The following is a 20,009-nucleotide window of genomic DNA, read 5'->3' as shown; positions in this document are numbered from 1 at the left end:
ACACACACACACACACACACACACACACACACACACACACACACACCTTTTTTGGCACTAACTTGAAAGAACTCAACATCTGTTACATTATGGGGCTTGTTCTAATGGATTCCAATGAAACAAAATATAATTATTAAGTAATTATAGTGCTATTATCTCTAACCCTATCATGTGTTTTAAATACTAGGTCAATATTAGGGCTGTCAGAGTTTTTATTTGATTTTTCTTACCCCTTTTATCTCACCAATTTCGTGGTATCCAATTGGTAGTAGTTACAGTCTTGTCTCATCGCTGCAACTCCCGTACGGACTCGGGGGAGGCGAAGGTTGAAAGACATGCATCCTCCGAAACACAACCCAACCAAGCCGCACTGCTTCTTGACACAATGCCCATCCAACCCGGAAGCCAGCCGCAGCAATGTGTCGGAGGAAACACCGTACGTACACCTGGCGACCGTGACAGCGTGCATGTGCCCGGCCCGCTACAGGAGTCGCTAGAGCGCATTGGGACAAGGACATCCCTGCCGGCCAAACCCTCCCTAACACGGATGACACTGGGCCAATTGTGTGCCGCCCCATGGGCCTCCCGGTCGMGGCCGGCTGCGACAGAGCCTGGACTCGAACCCAGAATCTCTGGTGGCACAGCTCTTAGRCCACTGCGCCACCCGGGAGGCCCGGGCTGTCATAGTTAATCAGTTAACTCAAATGCAGTTATATTTTAGTGCAGACATTTTCATTGCAATTAATCGCATCGTCTAAAAGCGTTCAAAATACACAGAAAACATCTCAATACATAATCTATACAGCCAAAAAACAACGATGCAATGTAAAAACAAGCTAACATTAAGGTTAAAGAAAGTGTGCTTTCTCAATTTACCTAATTTTGCTAACCGTTACTTTAGACAAAATCAAGATGTCAATATTTTTTGTAATATTTTTTGTATGAAAAATCTTGAATTACAGCCTAATTTGAGCAAATTCAGAATTGGCTAATTATCGTGATTAATCACAGCAAATCCTGTGATTAACTCAAAAAAAAATGTTTATATCGTTTGAAAGCCCTAATAAAATAGTGAACTGTAAAATAACCTGGTAGTTGTACACAAATATTAAACAGCACTGGCTTATGTCTGATTGGGTTTGTTCCTCATAACTGTGCAAAGCTTTCTGTTTGTCTTCAGATAAAGTTGTGATTATGAAATGAATCACAGTCATACATTTGTCTGGCTATCTAGTTTGTGTACAGTGAGTTTGTGTGTGTGTGTATGCATGCATGTCTGTGACTGACCTGTATGTCTCTGGCTCTCTCGTAGGACTGGTAAGCTATCTTCTCCTCCATGCTGGCCAGCTCCTGCTTCAGGTTGAGGATCTCATTCTGGTGGAGCTCTGTCAGATCATTCAGCTGCTCCTCCAGACGCTCACACCTACAGAGAAACACACGTTAGTCTAACAGCTCACACAGACATATACACAGACAGAGATGGAGACACAGAGATGGATGGACAGATAGACAGACACAAACATACACACACACAGACATACACACACACACACACACACACACAGACATACACACGCACGTGTGCCCCATAGACAAACACAGGTTCCAGTTTTTCCTGGACAAGAGGTTAAAGAGCTTTCAGGTGGAATGACACCTGACTGGATGGATGATAATCTGTGAGCTGATCAGCACATGTTTACTCACCTGCTGATGAGAGTGACCAATGGCAGATAATCAGCAGTTTGACACTGACCAATCAGGAGGGAGAGGGAGGATGTGATTGTCTGTGAATGCATGCGTGTGTGTGTGTGTGATTAAGTGAATCACACCACCAGTCTGATCTCATCATGTCTTACTTAACCAGTTTAAGAGTCACATTTTAATAAGATGTACAACTATGCCCTCTGGTACTGCACACAAACACACACACACATGGTCTGGTGGTTAATCAGACAATAAAAAGATCAGAATAGAGGTGAATCAGACAGGGGAAGGATGGGGGAGTGGAGGAGGGGGAAGCTACTGCAGAACATCCTGTAACATCCTAATACTGCTGACTGCACCAAAAACGAAATGCTAAGCCTACCGGCAAAGTTTCCTCTAGGAGTTCTACAGGTAGAAGGCTCCATATTCTAAACAATGGTTCAAACACAGTGGTTTAACCATAACTGTGTGGTCAATGCTCAGAACATGGTCATCAGCAGAAGACATGCTCAAAGCTCATTCTGCTGGACCTTATTTTTAGCCTGAAAGACAGAAAACACACATACTTGTTGTGCCCCTGATGGACATTTTAGAGAAAAAAATGTTTTTGTCTCCTAGTCACGGAAATCCTCTCCCCCTCCCTTGACTAACATGCGCTGAGATAGATCTGTGATAGGACAGGACAAGATCCTTGTGCTCAGGACTGGTTTGCAGCAAAGTGCTTCTTCCTTGTTCCTCCACAGCAGGGACTTTTCCCTGGCCACCTACACTTGGCAGGCTTTAAGGGAGTTTCAGGGTTTCCGCTTCAAGTCTCAAGTCAGCGTTTTGATAACCCCCCCATCCCCTTTTGAGACAATGCTGTTTTGTAAAAAGTGCCAAATAAATAGACTTGAATGTGTTCTCTGTGCCTGTTGTGTCTTTACTAAAAGGTGTACGTACATACACCTCTTCACGTTAGCAGTCTAGGGCTGATCTCTCTGCCTAAATGATGGATACTGTCACTGGTTTACAATTCAGTTTTAAGGGCAATAAAGCTTCGACCKGTCTTATGTTGATTAGAGTGGGTTTGGTTTCAGTGAAAACACACCTGCACATCAATATCACTTTGCGATAACCTTCCAAATGTTAACCTTATACATCTCTGTGTGGGGTTTTTCCTACAGGGCTCTCTCTCACTCCCTCCCTCTAGCGCCCTCTTTCTATTCTCTCTCTACATATATAGTGTGTTAAGTACAATGATGTATATAAAACCTGGATTGCTGATGCTATGTATTGGCCAATGAGAGGCTTTGAAGCCACCGGTTGGCCATTTTGGTACTCCCCAGTAGGAGCAGCCCTTCATAGGAACGAATGGAATTCTACAGTATTTCAATTGAATGTTTCAAGGACAAAATKATATTTAATTGTAGTGGGGACAGTAACATTAGTAATCGCAAAAAATTCTACTTTAAGGAAAATGTTTTTATATCGTTTTAATTTTTTTAATGTTTAGCTCACATAATATAATTTGTAAGTATGCATTAAGGTTTTTCTAATAGAATAAATGTGGCAAAAGCAAAGGTAAATAAATGCATTTCTATAGCTTCCAAAATATTGTTTGCAATGGCGGGGAAGTGCCAAGATGGAGGCACAGTGGCATCAAAATAGCACCCCCGGTCAGACATCTAGTATATATATAAATCATTGGTTAAGTAAGTCAGTACCTAAATTGTTCGTTCTGCAGGGCCTGCATGATGACAGCATGTCCTCTAGCTCCCTCTCCCTCCCTACCTGAATCGTTCCTCCTGCAGGGCCTGCATGATGACAGTGTAGTCTCTCTGATAGTGACTCTTCAGCCCCTCCAGATTCTCCTCTAGTCTCCCCTGGCCCTCCTGCACCTCATGTAGCAGCATGTCCAGGCTAGAGCTCTGGCTCCTCTCCAGGGTGTTCCCCTTGGAGCTGGGGGGGCCTCCGGGAGCCCCTGTGGTGCTGTTGGCCCCTGCCGACCCCGACGTTGCGCTGGAGCAGTCATCCTCGCTGCCGTACTTGGGGCTGGACTGCAGATGGTGGTGCGCTGCGCTGCCCAGAGAACTCCCCCCGGCCCCAGTCACCCCCTCCTCGCCCCCTGACGGATCATCCAAGGAGTCCTTCAGCCCGGGGATATTGTCGGCGCTGCCAAACTTGTTGCGGAACAGCGAGGCAATCTCCCGGGGCTTTGAGACGACGCCGGCGGCAGCGGAGTGCGTGGCCTGGGAGAAACTGGAGAGGCCTCCCTTGACACTGTCCACCACGCCCTCGCTGAAACCTGTGACCTTTGCCCCCACGTCCTTCAGGCCCTGCTGCATGTCCCTGAGGACGTCCTTGGGCTGGCGAGGGATCCCGTTGTGCTCCACCTCTCTCAGCTTGCGGTGGTAGTGCTCCAGCTTCCTCTGCAGCTGCTGGATGGTCTGGGCGGACTTCTGGTTCTTCTTCTCAAACACCTGTAGTTATATAGGACACTTATGTGTCTGTATTAGGACACTTATATAAATATATATACACACACACAGTTGAAGTCGAACGTTTACATACACCTTAGCCAAATACATTTAAACTCAGTTTTTCACAATTCCTGACATTTAATCCAAGTAAAAATTCCCTGTCCTAGGTCAGTTAGGATCACCACTTTATTTTAAGAATGTGAATTATTTATTTCAGCTTTTATTTCTTTCATCACAATCCCAGTGGGTCAGAAGTTTACATACACTCAATTAGTATTTGGTAGCATTGCCTATAAATTATTTAACTTGGGTTAAACGTTTTGAGTAGCCTTCCACAAGCTTACCACAATAAGTTGGGTGAATTTTGGACCATTCCTCCTGACAGAGCTGAAGTCAGGTTTGTAGGCCTCCTTGCTCGCACACGCTTTTTCAGTTCTGCCCACAGATTTTCTACAGGATTGAGGTCAGGGCTTTGTGATGGCCACTCCAATACCTTGACTTTGTTGTCCTTAAGCCATTTTGCCACAATTTTGGAAGTATGCTTGGGGTCATTGTCCATTTCGAAGACCCATTTGCGACCAAGCTTTAACTTACTGACTGATGTCTTGAGATGTTGCTTCAATATATCCACATAATTTTCTCCTTTTACTGTGGATATAGATACTTTTGTACCCGTTTCCTCCAGAATCTTCACAAGGTCCTTTGCTGTTGTTCTGGGATTGATTTGCACTTTTCGCACCAAAGTACGTTCATCTCTAGGAGCCAGAACACGTCTCCTTCCTGAGCGGTTTGATGGCTGCGTGGTCCCATGGTGTTTATACTTGCGTACTATTTTTTGTACAGATGAACGTGGTACCTTCATGGGTTTAGAAATTGCTCCCAAGGATGCGGTCTACAAATTTTTTGGGGGTCTTGGCTGATTAATTTATATTTTCCCATGATGTCAAGCAAAGAGGCACTGAGTTTGACAGTAGGCCTTGAAATACATCCACAGGTACACCTCCAATTGACTCAAATTATGTCAATTAGCCTATCAGAAGCTTCTAAAGCCATGACATCATTTTCGGKAAATTTCCAAGCTGTTTAAAGGCACAGTCAACCTAGTGTATGTAAACTTCTGACCCACTGGAATTGTGATACAGTGAATTAGAAATGAAATAATCTGTCTGTAAACAATTGTTGGAAAAATTACCTGTGTCATGCACAAAGTAGATGTCCTAACCGACTTGCCAAAACTATAGTTTGTTAACAAGACATTTGTGGAGTGGTTGAAAAACGAGTATTAATGACTCCAACCTAAGTGTATGTAAACTTCCGACTTCAACTGTATATATATACATACTATAAATATTTATAGCACGTACGCGTTTATAGTACACATATATCTCGGCTTGTTACAGAAATTGTAACTAGATAAATCAGCCCTTCTTTCTCAGTGAAATATAACAAACAAGGAGACTGGCTGACACACACACAATGATGATCTGTGCCTGAGCCCAACATCTTGGTGATTTACAGTACCAGTCAAAAGTTTGGACACACCTACTCACTCAGGGCTTTTTCTTTATTTTTACTATTTTCTACATTGTAGAATAATAGTGAAGACATCAAAACTATGAAATAACACATATAGAATCATGAGGTAACCAAAAAAGTGTTAAACAAATCAAAATATATTTTATATTTCAGATTCTTCACAGTAGCCACCCTTTGCCTTGATGACAGCTTTGCACACGCTTGGCATTCTCTCAACCAGCTTCATGAGGTAGTCACCTGGAATGCATTTCAATTAAACAGGTGTGGCTTGTTAAAAGTTAATTTGTGTAATTTCTTTCCTTCTTAATGCGTTTGAGCATATCAGTTGTGTTGTGACAAGGTAGGGGTGGTATACAGAAAATAGCCCTATTTGGTAAAAGACCAAGTCCAAATTATGTCAAGAACTGGCAGAAGCTTTTTTCCCCCCCTTTAACGAGTCTGACAAGCCCGAAATGAACAACATACTGCTTTCCTGGGAACAGGCCCAAATCCCTGTCATTTGCGTGAAGAGACAATGAAGAAAAAGAGGACATAGGTCSGGCTGCCTTCAGAGAATTCGTAGGCGATCAAATAAACCCCTCCTGCCTTCTGTTCTTCCAGCTAAAATGCAATCATTGGAAAATAAAATCGACGACCTATGAGGAAGATTAAACTACCAACAGGACATTAAAAACTGTAATATCTTATACTTCACGGAGTCATGGCTGAACAACGACATTATCAACATAAAGCTGGCTGGTTATACGCTGTATCAGCAGGATAGAACAGYGGCGTCTGGTAAGACAAGGGGTGGCGGACTATGCATATATGTAAACAACAGCTGGTGAACAATATCTAAGTCTCAAGGTTTTGCTCGAATGAGGTAGAGTATCTCAACAGGACAATGACCCAACACACCTCCAGGAGTGGGCTATTTGACCAAGAAGGAGAGTGATGGAGTGCTGCATCAGATGACCTGGCCTCCACAATCACCCGACCTCAACCCAATTGAGATGGTTTGGGATGAGTTGGACCGCAGAGTGAAGGAAAAGCAGCCAACAAGTGCTCAGCATATGTGGGAACTCCTTCAAGACTGTTGGAAAAGCATTCCAGGTGATTAACAGTGTGTAAAGCTGTCATCAAGGCAAACGGTGGCTACTTTGAAGAATCTCAAATATAAAAKATATTTTGATTTGTTTAACACTATTTTGGTTACTACATGATTCCATATGTGTTATTTCATAGTTTTGAAGTCTTCACTATTATTCTACAATGCAGAAAATAGTTCAAAATAAAGAAAAACCCTGGAATGAGTAGGTGCGTCCAAACTTTTGACTGGTACTGTATATTGTCGTCATATATGCGATCATTTAGCAGATCTGTTATCCAGTAAAAGTTGTCCTGTCTTGTGTATTGTCATTCCATGATGTTTTGTGGTTTCATATTAAAACAAATAAAACTTTGATCATAAAACAATGCTCACCTGTTTGATGCGGGCACTCTGCTGCTTGTCAGCGTTGTTGGCCAGTTTGAGGTACTCGGCCACGTTGTCGTCTCTGGCCGTCTGCTCAATCTTGATCTGCTCTGTGAGCTTGAGGATCTTCTGCTGCAGCTGGGCGATAGCCTGCTTGGTGCGCTGGGGGTCCGGGGTGCCATCTTCACCCCCGAGGAACGACCCATCAGCGCCACACAACACTGCCTGGGGGGTCTGAGCCAAGCCACTCACCTCCAACCGCTCAATCTGGAGAAAAGGAGGGGAAGGTTAAAAAGTGTAAGTTGCATATTGAGGAAGCTCAGTCATTCCTAAGGTTTTGCTGACATGCTGGTCTGAGAAAGAGAGACTTCTTCTGCATTCCCCTCTGCTAAAGACAAGAACCTGTGTCAGCAAGGGAGGCCACTATCGGTCAGCTCATTCTGAAGTGTGTGACTCATGATCGCAATATTTCTACAACATGGGCTACAAAGAAAACCAAAAAACGGAAGCAACTGAAAAATAACMCATTTCCTTCCATATGCCCAGAATCAATACTGACTGTGTAGCATGGCATATGAAATAGAGAGCAAATAGAACCTTTCTGCTTAGTCAAAAAAGGTTGATCATGAGTGGTGGTGGATAATCATTGAACCTAATCATAAAAATGTGCCTACAGCTCATCACGTTTGAACCTTCGCTTTTAGACAATTCCACGGCAATGGTTATTTTTTCCCAATTCAAATTGTCAAGAATTTTGCTAGGACTTTCTGGGAGTGGTTTAAGGTGGAAGGGGAAAACTGAAATCTAGCTGTTATTGGCCTAGAGGGTTGCAACGCTAATTTACCAGGCAGGCCAAAACTTCATCCCATCAAAACAGGCTGAAATTCCAGGTGCTCTTTTCAAATAGCTCTTACACTAAAAGGGATTCATCAGAAATTTCAAAATATTATTCCAACCTCATAGTGTGGAAATATATATATAAAACACAGGAAATCAGGTTTTTGACTGCAGTGGGCCTTTAAAATCTATGTCTAACAAAGACCAAGGCACAAGGACTACTTTTAACAATTTTCACCGAAAATTCTACAAAACCAATGTAGAACCAATGCAGATGCAAAGTTTGGTAACAGAATGATGACAAACAAAACAAAACGTAATTCTGTTATCACACTTTACATCTGCACTGTTCTTCAAGTAAATGTGGTTTGTAGAATTCTCTGTGGAAATTGTTAAAAGGAGTCCACGTGCTTGTGTAGTTGGTTTAACTTTGCAATCATTGGTTTTTGTTTTGACATACATTTTAGAGTGAGTCCAGAGTGTGAATTATACCGTGACATTCAAGGGAGCCTCTATTTTTTATGTGCCTAATAAACTAAAAAAGAAACGTCCTCTCACTGTCAACTGCATTTATTTTCAGCAAAATATTTGTAAATATTTGTATGAACATAACAAGATTCAACAACTGAGACATAAACTGAACAAGTTCCACAGACGTGACAAACAGAAATGTAAGAATGTGTCCCTGAACACAGGGGGGGGGGGGGGGGGTCAAAATGCAGTATGGCTGGTGGCATTGTCATGCTGGAGGGTCATGTCAGGATGAGCCTGCAGGAAGGGTACCACATGAGGGAGGAGGATTTCTTCCCTGTAATGCACAGCGTTGAGATTGCCTGCAATGACACAAGCTCAGTCCGATGATGCTGTGACACACCGCCCCAGACCATGACGGACCCTCCACCTCCAAATCAATCCCGCTCCAGAGTATAGGCCTCAGTGTAACGCTCATTCCTTCGACAATAAACGCGAATCCGACCATCACCCCTGGTGAGACAAAACTGCGACTGGTCAGTGAAGAGCACTTTTTGCCAGTCCTGTCTGGTCCAGCGATGGTGGGTTTGTGCCCATAGGTGACGTTGTTACCGGTGATGTCTGGTGAGGACCTGCCTTACAACAGGCCTGCAAGCCCTCAGTCCAGCCTATCTCAGCCTATTGTGGACAGTCTGAGCACTGATGGAGGGATTGTGCGTTCCTGGTGTAACTCGGGCAGTTGTTGTTGCCATCCTGTACCTGTCCCGCAGGTGTGATGTTCGGATGTACCGATCCTGTGCAGGTGTTGTTACACGTGGTCTGCCACTGCGAGGACGATCAGCTGTCCGTCCTGTCTCCCTGTAGTGCTGTCTTAGGTGTCTCACAGTACGGACATTGCAATTTATTGCCCTGGCCACATCTGCACTCCCTTTGCCTCCTTGCAGCATGACTAAGGCACGTTCACGCAGATGAGCAGGGACCCTTGGCATCTTTCTTTTGGTGTTTTTCAGAGTTAGTAGAAAGGTCTTTTGTGTCCTAAGTTTTCATAACTTGGACCTTAATTGCCTGCCGTCAGTAAGCTGTTACTGTCTTCCACAGGTGCATATTCATTAATTGTTTATGGTTCATTGAACAAGTATGGGAAACAGTGTTTAAACCCTTTACAATGAAGATCTGTGAAGTTATTTGGATTTTTACAAATTATCTTTGAAAGACAGGGTCCTGAAAAAGGGCCGTTTCTTTTTTTGCTGAGTTTAGTAAAGTCATAATTTAACAGTAGAAATGTATAACATTTTAATGTGAAATGAACACAACCAGTCATGTTTTTTGTCTGATTGGCAAACAAATCAAAAAGTAGGCTGATTTCAAAGCTGATAAACACCAAAAACCTTTTTCATTCACTTATTCGGTCTCTGCCAAATATGATCTATTGTCTCAGTGAAATGACTGCATCATGAATGCCTTCATTACTGGTTAAAGAGACAGCACACACTGTTATAAAATTAGCTACTTCTATAAAAATGTTGTTGATCAGTACAATAAATGAAGTCTCAAATGGAAGGGAAACRGATTGTTTGATTTGATTTGGAAGGGAAACAGATTGTTTGTCATCTGTAGCCCCATGAAATCAGCCAAAACAAGCTCAATAATTAAATGCATGCACACACTCATATTGAATATACCTTCACCTATATTGTGGATAGGCCTAGGCTACATCGTGATTCACCCAGTTTATCAATAGAGATTTACCATTCAAATAAATGATTGCCATTATGAAATTATATGGGTAAAAATCAAGTCAAATAGATTGAATTATTGTATAATTGATTCGTTAATGCATACATGGCTGTCTCTGAAAAAATGTTATGTAATAAAATGTAATGATACTGAGCTCAAAAGATGCGCAACGATTGAACAGAGCATTAGCTGAGTTAATCTGTCTGGATCAAGTGCCATTCTGTGACTGGCTAATATGCCTTCTTTTCTTGCTGGGGTATCGTTTTGGTATCATTTTGGTATTGAGTATCGTGATGGTATCGAGTATTGTGATACTAAACCTGGTACCAGTATCAAAGTCAAAATTCTGGTATTCAGACAATACTACATTTTAGTACAGTACAGAGTACAGTAAAGAAAAGTAGAATATAGTACAGTAAAATTCTGTAGAGCACAGTAGAGTACATTACAGTATAGYAACACAGTAAAGAAAAGTAAAGTATAGTGTACTGTATTGTACCCTACTTGACTAATGTACTCTACTAAACTGTACCTTACTCTACTTTTTTGTGTACTGTGTATTGTAATGTACTGTACTGAATTAAACTGTACTGTACTCTTCTACTGTACTCTACTGAATAAACTCTACTGTCCTGTATTCTACTGTACTAAACGTCCGTACTGTAATGGGATGTTCAAACTTGTGAAACATAGCCTAGACATCTATGATTTGTTAAAATTTGGATCTGGTCCGCAACAACCAGACCCACTTGTTTGGGGAGGAGCTCATTAGAATAATACTCAGCATGCTTTAAAAGTGTTTGTTTTTACATTTACATTTTGGTCATTCTGGAGACACTCTTATCCAGAGCGACTGACAGTCAGTGCATTCAACTAAGGTAAATAAACAACAATATATCATAGTCATAGCAAGATAATTTAAAAAATCTGTAACCGTWAYTGAGAATGTTACTGTAGGTGAAGTATTCTGTAACATAAGTGCAAATGTCAGATGGGAGCAATAATAGATATTAAGATGCTATGTACAGTTGGCTAGTCATTTCTATATTATTGTGATTGAATGATTACTTAATTCAGAATGTATGTGCAGTTCAAATTTCAATCAATGACTGAAAAATGCATATTTTCAACATCCCAAAAATTTGTATTTTCAAAGTTCTAATAAGACGTATTTTCAATATGTGTATAAGACATCTTATCAAAGTCCATATAAGAGGTCGCTTCGATGTCCGGAAAGTACGTATTTTCGATGTACTGAAAATAACAATTTTCAACATTCATTTAAGATGTATTTTGTTAATGTGTGTATAAGACATATTTTCGATGTCCTGAAAATAAGTATTTTCGACATCTAGAAAATACGTCTTCAAGCCTTTCACTTAACACATGAAATGCACGTGATGTCAACGTCTAGAAAATACGTCTAAAATACGTATTTTGAACTTCATTTTGCTTACTGGGAAGTATATGCACGTCGAAGTTGGGACATACAAAACCGGCCAGTTACTCACCTGCCTGCACCAATATGACTAATTGAGCACAGGCACCACACTGTAACCACAGCTTCCGGTGTTTGAGACACCTTTACGAAACTATAATGCGCAGTCTACTGAAACCAAGACACCTGATAGGCTACGTTTAAAAGGACAAGGGACATCGAAACCACAATCTAATATATCTCACCTTGCCATTTGTCAATCGGAGTACTTGTTCCCAATGCATTTTCCCTTATTCCCGTAGTCAGTTTTCATCTGTCCAGCAGCTTCCTTTATAAAATCCCAATGTATCCCGCTCCGAGGCTTTGCCGGTTTCTCACTACACAACACTCCAAACTTGTGAAAGTTGAAGTGTACCTGAAACTGGCTATCCTCCTCTCCCCGACGCTCCTCCCACTCTCCTTCCCTCCCCGCCGCGCGACAGAGGTGACATCATCCTCCAATCCCGCCTCGAGCCAAGTGCAAGAGGTGCTCAAACGTCAACCATTAACCACTCGTGTCCCGATGATAGTGTTCAAAAACAGTACTTTAGTCAGCGACATAGATCGATTGTTCATGTTTATTTATATCAAGCAACTTGATAAATTCAGGTGCATAGAGAGATTTTTTTTTAAATGTTTGAGTTGAATAAAAGGATTTTATGTCTCAAGATAAATATGAATGGCTATGAGGGGGAAGAAATGCACTCCTCATTTGAACACAGTATCCCAGCTCAGCTTCAATATTAGTTTCTTTCTCAAGATTCTCCTTTTCACTGTCACATTAGAATATTAATCATATCCTCAACATCAGTTTGCGAAAGATTGATTGCTCAATCTCAAGGGCAATGACAACCCTTGCACAATGCAAATGGTTTCTCAGAAAAAAAATGGAACATAGGATGTTCTCCAACAAAGGGTGAAAGGAAAATCAAATCTGACCTGTTCAAAAACCTTTTGACCTTTACATGTAGCCATTTACAGAAACAAACCCCTGGTGTTATAACTATTTATATAAAAACCCAACTTAATCTGGGTTTAATCATTCCATTCTGAAAACAGTAGATAACAGTCATTAACTCAGAGGAGGAGAAACTGACCAACAGAGTGCAGAAGGCAGAACAATGCACACATKGCTGGGTGTGGAAATTAGATTGTATCAAATCTCTGCCTGTCACTCTTCTGCCTCTCTCTCTGTGCCAAGCTGCCGCTGAAGAGAGGTGTCAGCGGGGCAAGCTCAACCAGGCTGACATCTTCAGATATGCCGCACACACACACCCACACACACACACACACAACAACAAAGTGTGAAAAAGCCCCCTGTGGAGTGACGTTGATGCCCATGCCTTTGATCGGGTGCATTTCAGATGCCAAGTGCAGTTTCGTTTTAACAGATGTTACGGCTACCATGAATCACCAGTGGTGGGAATTGGAAGCGACTCGTGACAGCTGAACTGTGATGTGTCAGAGGATCAGTCTCACTGAGCCTATACTGTAAGTCATGGTTCCCTAACTGGCAAGGATTTTATTTGTCCCCAAGTTTTCTGGAAATAATAATTATAATAATAATAGTTGGTCATAAAAAACACCAGCAAATCAGCTCCAAGTGATTTCCATTTAGGAAATCTGTTCCAAAGTTTTCCCACACATAATAGTGAAAGATATATGTGATCATATACAAATGTAAGCAAGATTTGAAATAATTTTGTTTTAGTCAAATATTGTATCTGTTTGGGCTTCTTGCAGTCAATCTGCAGTCTACAAATTATTTGCTGGCCCCCAGGCCAAGAACAAATAAACCCGCAGCTGAATCTAGTTGATGATCCCTGCCATAGGCCTTCAGCAGCCTCTATGTCGTGATTACTCAGATAGGTAACTAAACCATTTATAAATCTTATGATGAGTACTTAATGGCCCAAGAAGAAAACAAGCATGTTATTAGGAGGACAGAAATTCTACTCATTTTGCCATGGGGCAATTTTTCAATTTTTCAGTTTTAAAGCTAATTCTAACCATTTTGCAATGACTTATGCCATGTTAATGATATCTGAGTGAGAGTGACTTACAAAATCAATGAGAGCCCCCTGGAGGTCAAGGCCCCTGGGCACATGCCATGTGTGCCCGCTCAGTATTCGGCCATGATTACTACAAGTTTAGATAACTGGCTAGACTAACTTACCAATGTAAAAATTGTTAGCTGACATGGCTAATTGAGTGATTGTCAGTGACTGACAAAACAAGAGAAAAACTGCTGATGCACAACCACATTTTGAACTTGCACCCTGTGTATTCTACTATTCTAACGCTCAACTGTAAGTTGAGACCCCGACTGAGTTCCTAAGCTTATTGTCGCTTATGCCTGGAGCCGGCCCTGAGCTGAAGTGAAAAGTCCCAATTGAGTCACGCCACCGACTGACAAGGATATGAATCAGAGAACGCTTTTCTGCCGTGTGCGTAGAGTAGGGCAGCAATGTCATCGAATGTTACATTTAACACCACATATCTACTTGTTGTTAGACGTTGACTAGTGACCTGGGTAGGGGAATTTTACAAGTCAAGGTTACAATAACGCATATACTTACTTGATGTGTTCTGTTGAGAAACCATAGGCCTTTATCTAGATCATCCGTTTGTCCAATATCCATTATGAACACTATTGACGCTACATCATGGTCACTGCTGCATCTCAACAACTACTCCACTCATCATTCTCAGCCACCTGGAATATGATCACGAGGCCCAAGCTTATCATACACCTCTCAGTACAGTGCCAAAAAGAAAGATTAACTACCTCATTTACTTTCTTTCAGCACCTGTACCGCACTATTTTGGACTCTAATATAGACGTCCTATTTATACCTTCTGTTTCCGCTTCTGTCATTCGTGCTGGAATCCTTGTTTGATGTTTGCTGTTCGTGTCTTAGTCTCGTACCATGTTTCCGGATGCGTCTTCTTGACCCTTCTTTCACGTGTCATGCTGGGCGTGTGAGCAGGTGTCCTATGTCAGCTAACGGCCGTGCCCTTCCCGCACGCAACTGTCTTGATCTCGTCAGATAGGTCGGTCTCCGTCGTTTCCTCCTCTACTGAAGAAGGATTTCAGTTTTTCCCCTGTTTTCGTATTTACCGTAAGATAATATCAGGAGTAGTTCGTTTTGTTTAGACGGTGAATAAGAGCTCTGTTTCTGTTAAGGATCGCTTTTGGGTTCCGTCGAAGTTCACCAGCATAAACAGAAAGGAATGCCGACCCAGAATGACCCAGCGACTACGGTTCTCGCAGCTTCTGCCGTACGAGATCCCAGGGAGCAATGCTTCGGCAGACACGAGCAGAGAATTTGCTGCCTCGTCGATGCGTTGAGACCCTGGCCGTCAGGTCTCGACCTCCTCTCAGGAAGTTTCAGAGTCCTTGTTCTCGTGCACCTAGACCTACTTCCTGGTCTTTCCGAGTCTCCGGAATCCTAGGGTTTAACTAAATCCCAACGATTTTTACTCTGGCAGCCCACTGAGTGTCGCTCCTTTTCCCCACCAGTGTTGAATTGTGTTCCTCTCTCTCAGCCCAACACAATACGCAAGAGAGAGAGCTCGGTCGCTTACGTCTAATCACTGCCTTCTGGTCGGGCTCGGGAGTGGGGCACAGCTATCTGGGAGGCAAGGGCTTGAGTGTTCTAGACGATTATCAGAACTTTAAAAGAGGATAACGGGTTTTTGCATGCGTTCAGTTTTTTGGGATAGAGGCTTCCAGGGCCCTGGCTTCCCTAATGCTCAAGGTCGATCGTCCATAACGGATTACTCTATAGAGTTTCGCACTCTTCTGCCTCCAGTGACTGGGAACGAGCCGGCGTTGCCTCGCTCTTTTTCTGAGGGACTCCACGCTGAGGTTAAGGATGAGATTCTCTCCCGGGACGGTTCCTTCCAGCGTGGACTCTTTGATTGCAACTCGCCATCCGCAATAGAACGACGGGTAGATCTTCTGTGCACCGGAGCTCGTGGAAAGAGAGCTCGTCGTTACACGGTGTTCCCCTCTCGCATCTCAACCATCTCCTCCCACCGGCTCAGAGACTGAGCACTGCAGCTGGAGGTTTCCGCGATCTCAGACTAAGGAGAGGAACGGAGAATCACCAACCGCCTTTCGCCTCTAATTGGGTTCTGCTGGACATTTTGTCATTTCATGTCCAGTAAAAGCCAGAGCTCATACAGGTAGGCGGAGGGTCTACTGGTGAGCGCTAACTACTCAGTCTTCATCAAGATCCTGTACTTACCTTGTCGGTCCATCTACGCTGGACCGGTCTCGGCTGCTTCTGCAGTGCCTTGATAGACTCTGGGCTGAGGGTTGTTTAGGACGAGCATGGGCTCGAAACATGAGCATTCCTCTCAGAACAGTTAGGGAAAGCCCACGCCATGTTCGCCTTAGATGGTAGTCTTCTTCCCAGTATCAGATGTGAGACACTCCTTAAACCCTCACAGTAATCTGGTAACCAACAGTGAGAAACCATTTCCTTTTTGAATTTTTCGTTCACGCTTTTACACCTGTTGTTGGGTCTCCCTGGCTAGTATGTCATAATCCTTCTATAATTGGTCTAGTAATTCTATCCTATCCTGGAACGTTTCTTGTCATGTGAAGTGTTTAATGTCTGCTATCCCTCCTGTTTCTTCTGTCCCTCTTCTCAGGAGGAACCTGGTGATTTGACAGAGTGCCGGAGGAATATATGATCTGGCGCACGTCTCTTCATCGGTCGCGAGCCAACTCCTTCCTCCTCACCGTCGTAATGATTGTTGTATTGATCTCCTTCCCGGGACCACTCCCCCTCGGGGTAAGATTATACTCCTCTGTCGCTCCCGAACGTAAGGCTCGCTCGAGGATTATCTGTCTTACTCTCGCCGCCGGTACCGTGGTGCCTCTTCCTCTCTCCGCCGGAGCGGGGGTTTTTTTTTGTTAAGAGAAGGACGTAACTTCTGCGCCCTGCGTGGATTATCCGGAGGCTGAATGAAGCATAACGGTTAAGAATCGTTATCGTGCTTCCCCTATGTCGTCAGCCTTCGAATTCTGCAGGGAGCCAGGTTACTTTACCTAGTTGACCTTCGTAACGCTACCAATCTCGGCGGCATCAGAAGGGACGAGTGGAAAACGGCGTTTACCCTCCGTTAGGGCATTTGAATACCCGGGTTTTTTGCCGTTCGTCTCGCTTAATGCTCCAGCTGTCTTTCAGGCATTAGTTAATGATGTACTGAGAGACCATGCTGAACATTTGTTTTCGTTACCACTTACGATATCCCTGATTTTTTCACCGTCACTCGAATTCATGTTCAGCACGTTCGACGTTACTCCAGCGCCTTTAGAGAATTGTCTCTACGTGAAGGCGAGAAGTGCGCCTTTCATGTCTCCTCGTCACATTTCTCGGTTCTGTTATTTCCGCTGAAGGCATTCAAGATGGATCCGGCTAAAGTCCAGGCTGGTCAGCGATTGGCCCGTTCCTAAGTCACATGTCGAGTTGCAGCGCTTTCTCCGGTTTCGCTAATTTCCTATCGGCGTTTCATTCGTAAATTTCGGTCAAGTGGCTGCCCCTCTCACAGCTCTGACTTCTGTCAAGACGTGCTTTAATGTCCGGTTCCGCCCAGAGGACTTTTGATCTCCTCAAGAAGCGTTTTACATCCGCTCCTATCCTTGTTACTCCTGACGTCACTAAACAATTCATTGTCAGGTGACAGCTTCAGAGGTGGGCGTGGGAGCCATTCTGTCCCAGCGCTTCCATTCTGACGATAAGGTCCATCCTTGCGCTTATTTTCTCATCGCCTGTCGCCATCGGAACGCAAACTATGATGTGGGTAACCGCGAACTGCTCGCCACCACCTTAGCCCTAGCGAATGGCACAGTGGTTGGAGGGGCGACCGTCCTTTTGTCGTTTGGACTGACCATAAGAACCTTGATACATCCGTTCTGCCAAACGACTTAATGCACTCAAGCTCGTGGGCGTTGTTTTTCGCTCGTTTCGAGTTCGTGATTTCTATCGCGCCGGGAAATAAGAACACCAAGCCTGAGCCTTATCCCGTCTCTTTAGTTCTTCTGTGGCTTTCTACCGGACCCCGAGGGGATTCTCCCTGAAGGGGCGTGTTTGTCGGTTTGACTGTCTGGGGAATTGAGAGACAGGTAAAGCAAGCACTCACTCACACTGCGTCGCCGCGCGCTTCCCTAGTAACCTTCTGTTCGTTCCTGTCTCACTCGTCTGGCTGTTCTTCAGTGGGCTCACTCTGCCAAGTTAGCTGGCCACCCGGCGTTCGGGGTACGCTTGCTTCTATTCGCCAGCGGTTTGGTGGCCTACTCAGGAGCGTGACACCGCGCCGTTTCGTGGCTGCTTGTTCGGACTGCGTGCAGACTAAGTCAGGTAACTCTCCTCCTGCCGGTCGTCTCAGACCGCTTCCCATTCCTTCTCGACCATGGTCTCACATCGCCTTAGACTTTATTACCGGTCTGCCTTCGTTCTGCGGGAAGACTGTGATTCTTACGGTTGTCGATAGGTTCTCTAAGGCGGCACATTTCATTCCCCTCGCTAAGCTTCCTTCCGCTAAGGAGACGGCACAAATCATCATTGAGAATGTGTTCAGAATTCATGGCCTCCCGTTAGACGCCGTTTCAGACAGAGGTCCGCAATTCACAGTCACAGTTTTGGAGGAGTTCTGTCGTTTGATTGGTGCTTCCGTCAGTCTCTCTTCCGGGTTTCATCCCCAGTCTAACGGTCAAGCAGAAGGGCCAATCAGTCGATTGGTCGCATATTACGCAGCCTTTCTTTTCGAAACCCTGCGTCTTGGGCAACAAGCTCCCTGGGCAGAATACGCTCAACAAATCGCTTCCTTCGTCTGCTACGCGGCTATCTCCGTTTCAGAGTAGTCTTTGGGTACCAGCCTCCTCGTTCTCGTCCCAGCTCGCCGAGTCCAGCGTTCCCTCCGCTCAGGCTTTGTCCAACGTTGTGAGCGCACCTGGAGGAGGGTCAGGTCTGCACTTTGCCGTTACAGGGCGCAGACTGTGAGAGCCGCCAATAAACGTAGGATTAAGAGTCCTAGTATTGTCGGCGGTCAGAGAGTGTGGCTTTCCACTCGTAACCTTCCCCTTACGACAGCTTCTCGCAAGTTGACTCCGCGGTTCATTGGTCCGTTCCCGTGTCTCTCAGGTCGTCAATCCTGTCGCTGTGCGACTGCTTCTTCCGCGACATCTTCGTCGCGTCCACCCTGTCTTCCATGTCTCCTGAGTCAAGCCTTTCTCCGCGCCCCTCCCGTTCGTTCTTCCTCCCCCCCCCCGTCCTTGTCGAGGGCGCACCTATTTACAAGGTACGGAAGATCATGGACATGCGTTCTCGGGACGTGGTCACCAGTACTTAGTGGATTGGGAGGGTTACGGTCCTGAGGAGAGGAGTTGGGTTCCATCTTCGGGACGTGCTGGACCGTTCGTTGATTGATGATTCCTTCGTTGCCGCCAGGGTTCCTCTCGAGTGCGCCAGGACGCTCGGTGAGATGGGGGGTACTGTCATGTTTTGTCATTGATATCATGTCTTGTCCCTGTGCTTCCCTTCTATTCGTTTCCTCTGCTGGTCTTATTAGGTTCTTTCCCTCTTTCTATCCCTCTCTCTCCCCTCCTCTCTCCCTCTCTCGCTCTCTCTCTCTATCGTTCCGTTCCTGCTCCAGCTGTTCCTCATTCTCCTAACTACCTTCATTACTCTTTCACAGCGTCCCTATTTTGCCCTCTGATTAGAGTCCCTATTTCTCCCTCTGTTTCCGCTTCTGTCCTTGTCGGATCCTGTTTGATGTTTGCTGTTCTGGTGTCCTTGTTCCGCCCTGTCGTGTTTTTGCCTTCTTCAGATGCTGCGTGTGAGCAGGTGTCTATGTCAGCTACGGCCTGTGCCTTCCCGAAGCAACCTGCAGTCTGTGGTCGCGTCTCCAGTCGTTCCTCTCTACTGACGAGAGGATTTCAGTTTCCTGTTTTGTATTTACCTAAGATAATATCCAGGAGTATCGTTTTGTTTAGAACTGGTAAAGACTCTGTTTCTGTTAAGTCGCTTTTGGGTCCTCATTCACCAGCATAACAGTTTTACTGTGGATATAGATACTTTTGTACCTGTTTCCTCCAGCATCTTCAGAAGGTCCTTTTCTGTTGTTCTGGGATTGATTTGCACTTTTTGCGCTAAAGTACGTTCATCTCTAGGAGACAGAACGCGTCTCCTTCCTGAGCGGTATGGGTTGCGTGGTCCCATGGTGTTTATACTTGCGCACTATTGTTTGTACAGATGAACGTGGTACCTTCAGGCGTTTGGAAATTGTTCCCAAAGATGAACCAGACTTTGATGTCTACAAA

General features: G+C 44.3%; 1 protein-coding gene across 4 annotated transcripts in view; it reads right to left on the bottom strand.

Annotated features, from left to right (window-relative positions):
- LOC111976573 (transmembrane and coiled-coil domains protein 1) overlaps window positions 1–20,009 on the bottom strand; it is a 96,654-nt gene that overhangs the window by 3,694 nt on the left and 72,951 nt on the right. For 3 of the 4 annotated variants that reach the window (XM_024005507.2, XM_024005509.3, XM_024005510.2), the window contains 3 exons: window positions 7,162–7,419; window positions 3,475–4,163; window positions 1,288–1,423 (listed from right to left, as the gene is read on the bottom strand). In XM_024005507.2, coding sequence (XP_023861275.1) covers window positions 1,288–1,423; window positions 3,475–4,163; window positions 7,162–7,419 — 1,083 coding nt within the window. Of the gene's footprint in view, window positions 1–1,287; window positions 1,424–3,474; window positions 4,164–7,161; window positions 7,420–11,880; window positions 12,074–20,009 lie in introns of those variants that run through there. The other variant, XM_024005511.3, reaches the window with a different exon arrangement.

Source organism: Salvelinus sp. IW2-2015, linkage group LG17, assembly GCF_002910315.2.
Source record: "Salvelinus sp. IW2-2015 linkage group LG17, ASM291031v2, whole genome shotgun sequence".
In the NCBI taxonomy this organism is placed as follows: Eukaryota; Metazoa; Chordata; class Actinopteri; order Salmoniformes; family Salmonidae; genus Salvelinus; species Salvelinus sp. IW2-2015.
This window is presented reverse-complemented; position numbering and strand designations above follow the sequence as displayed.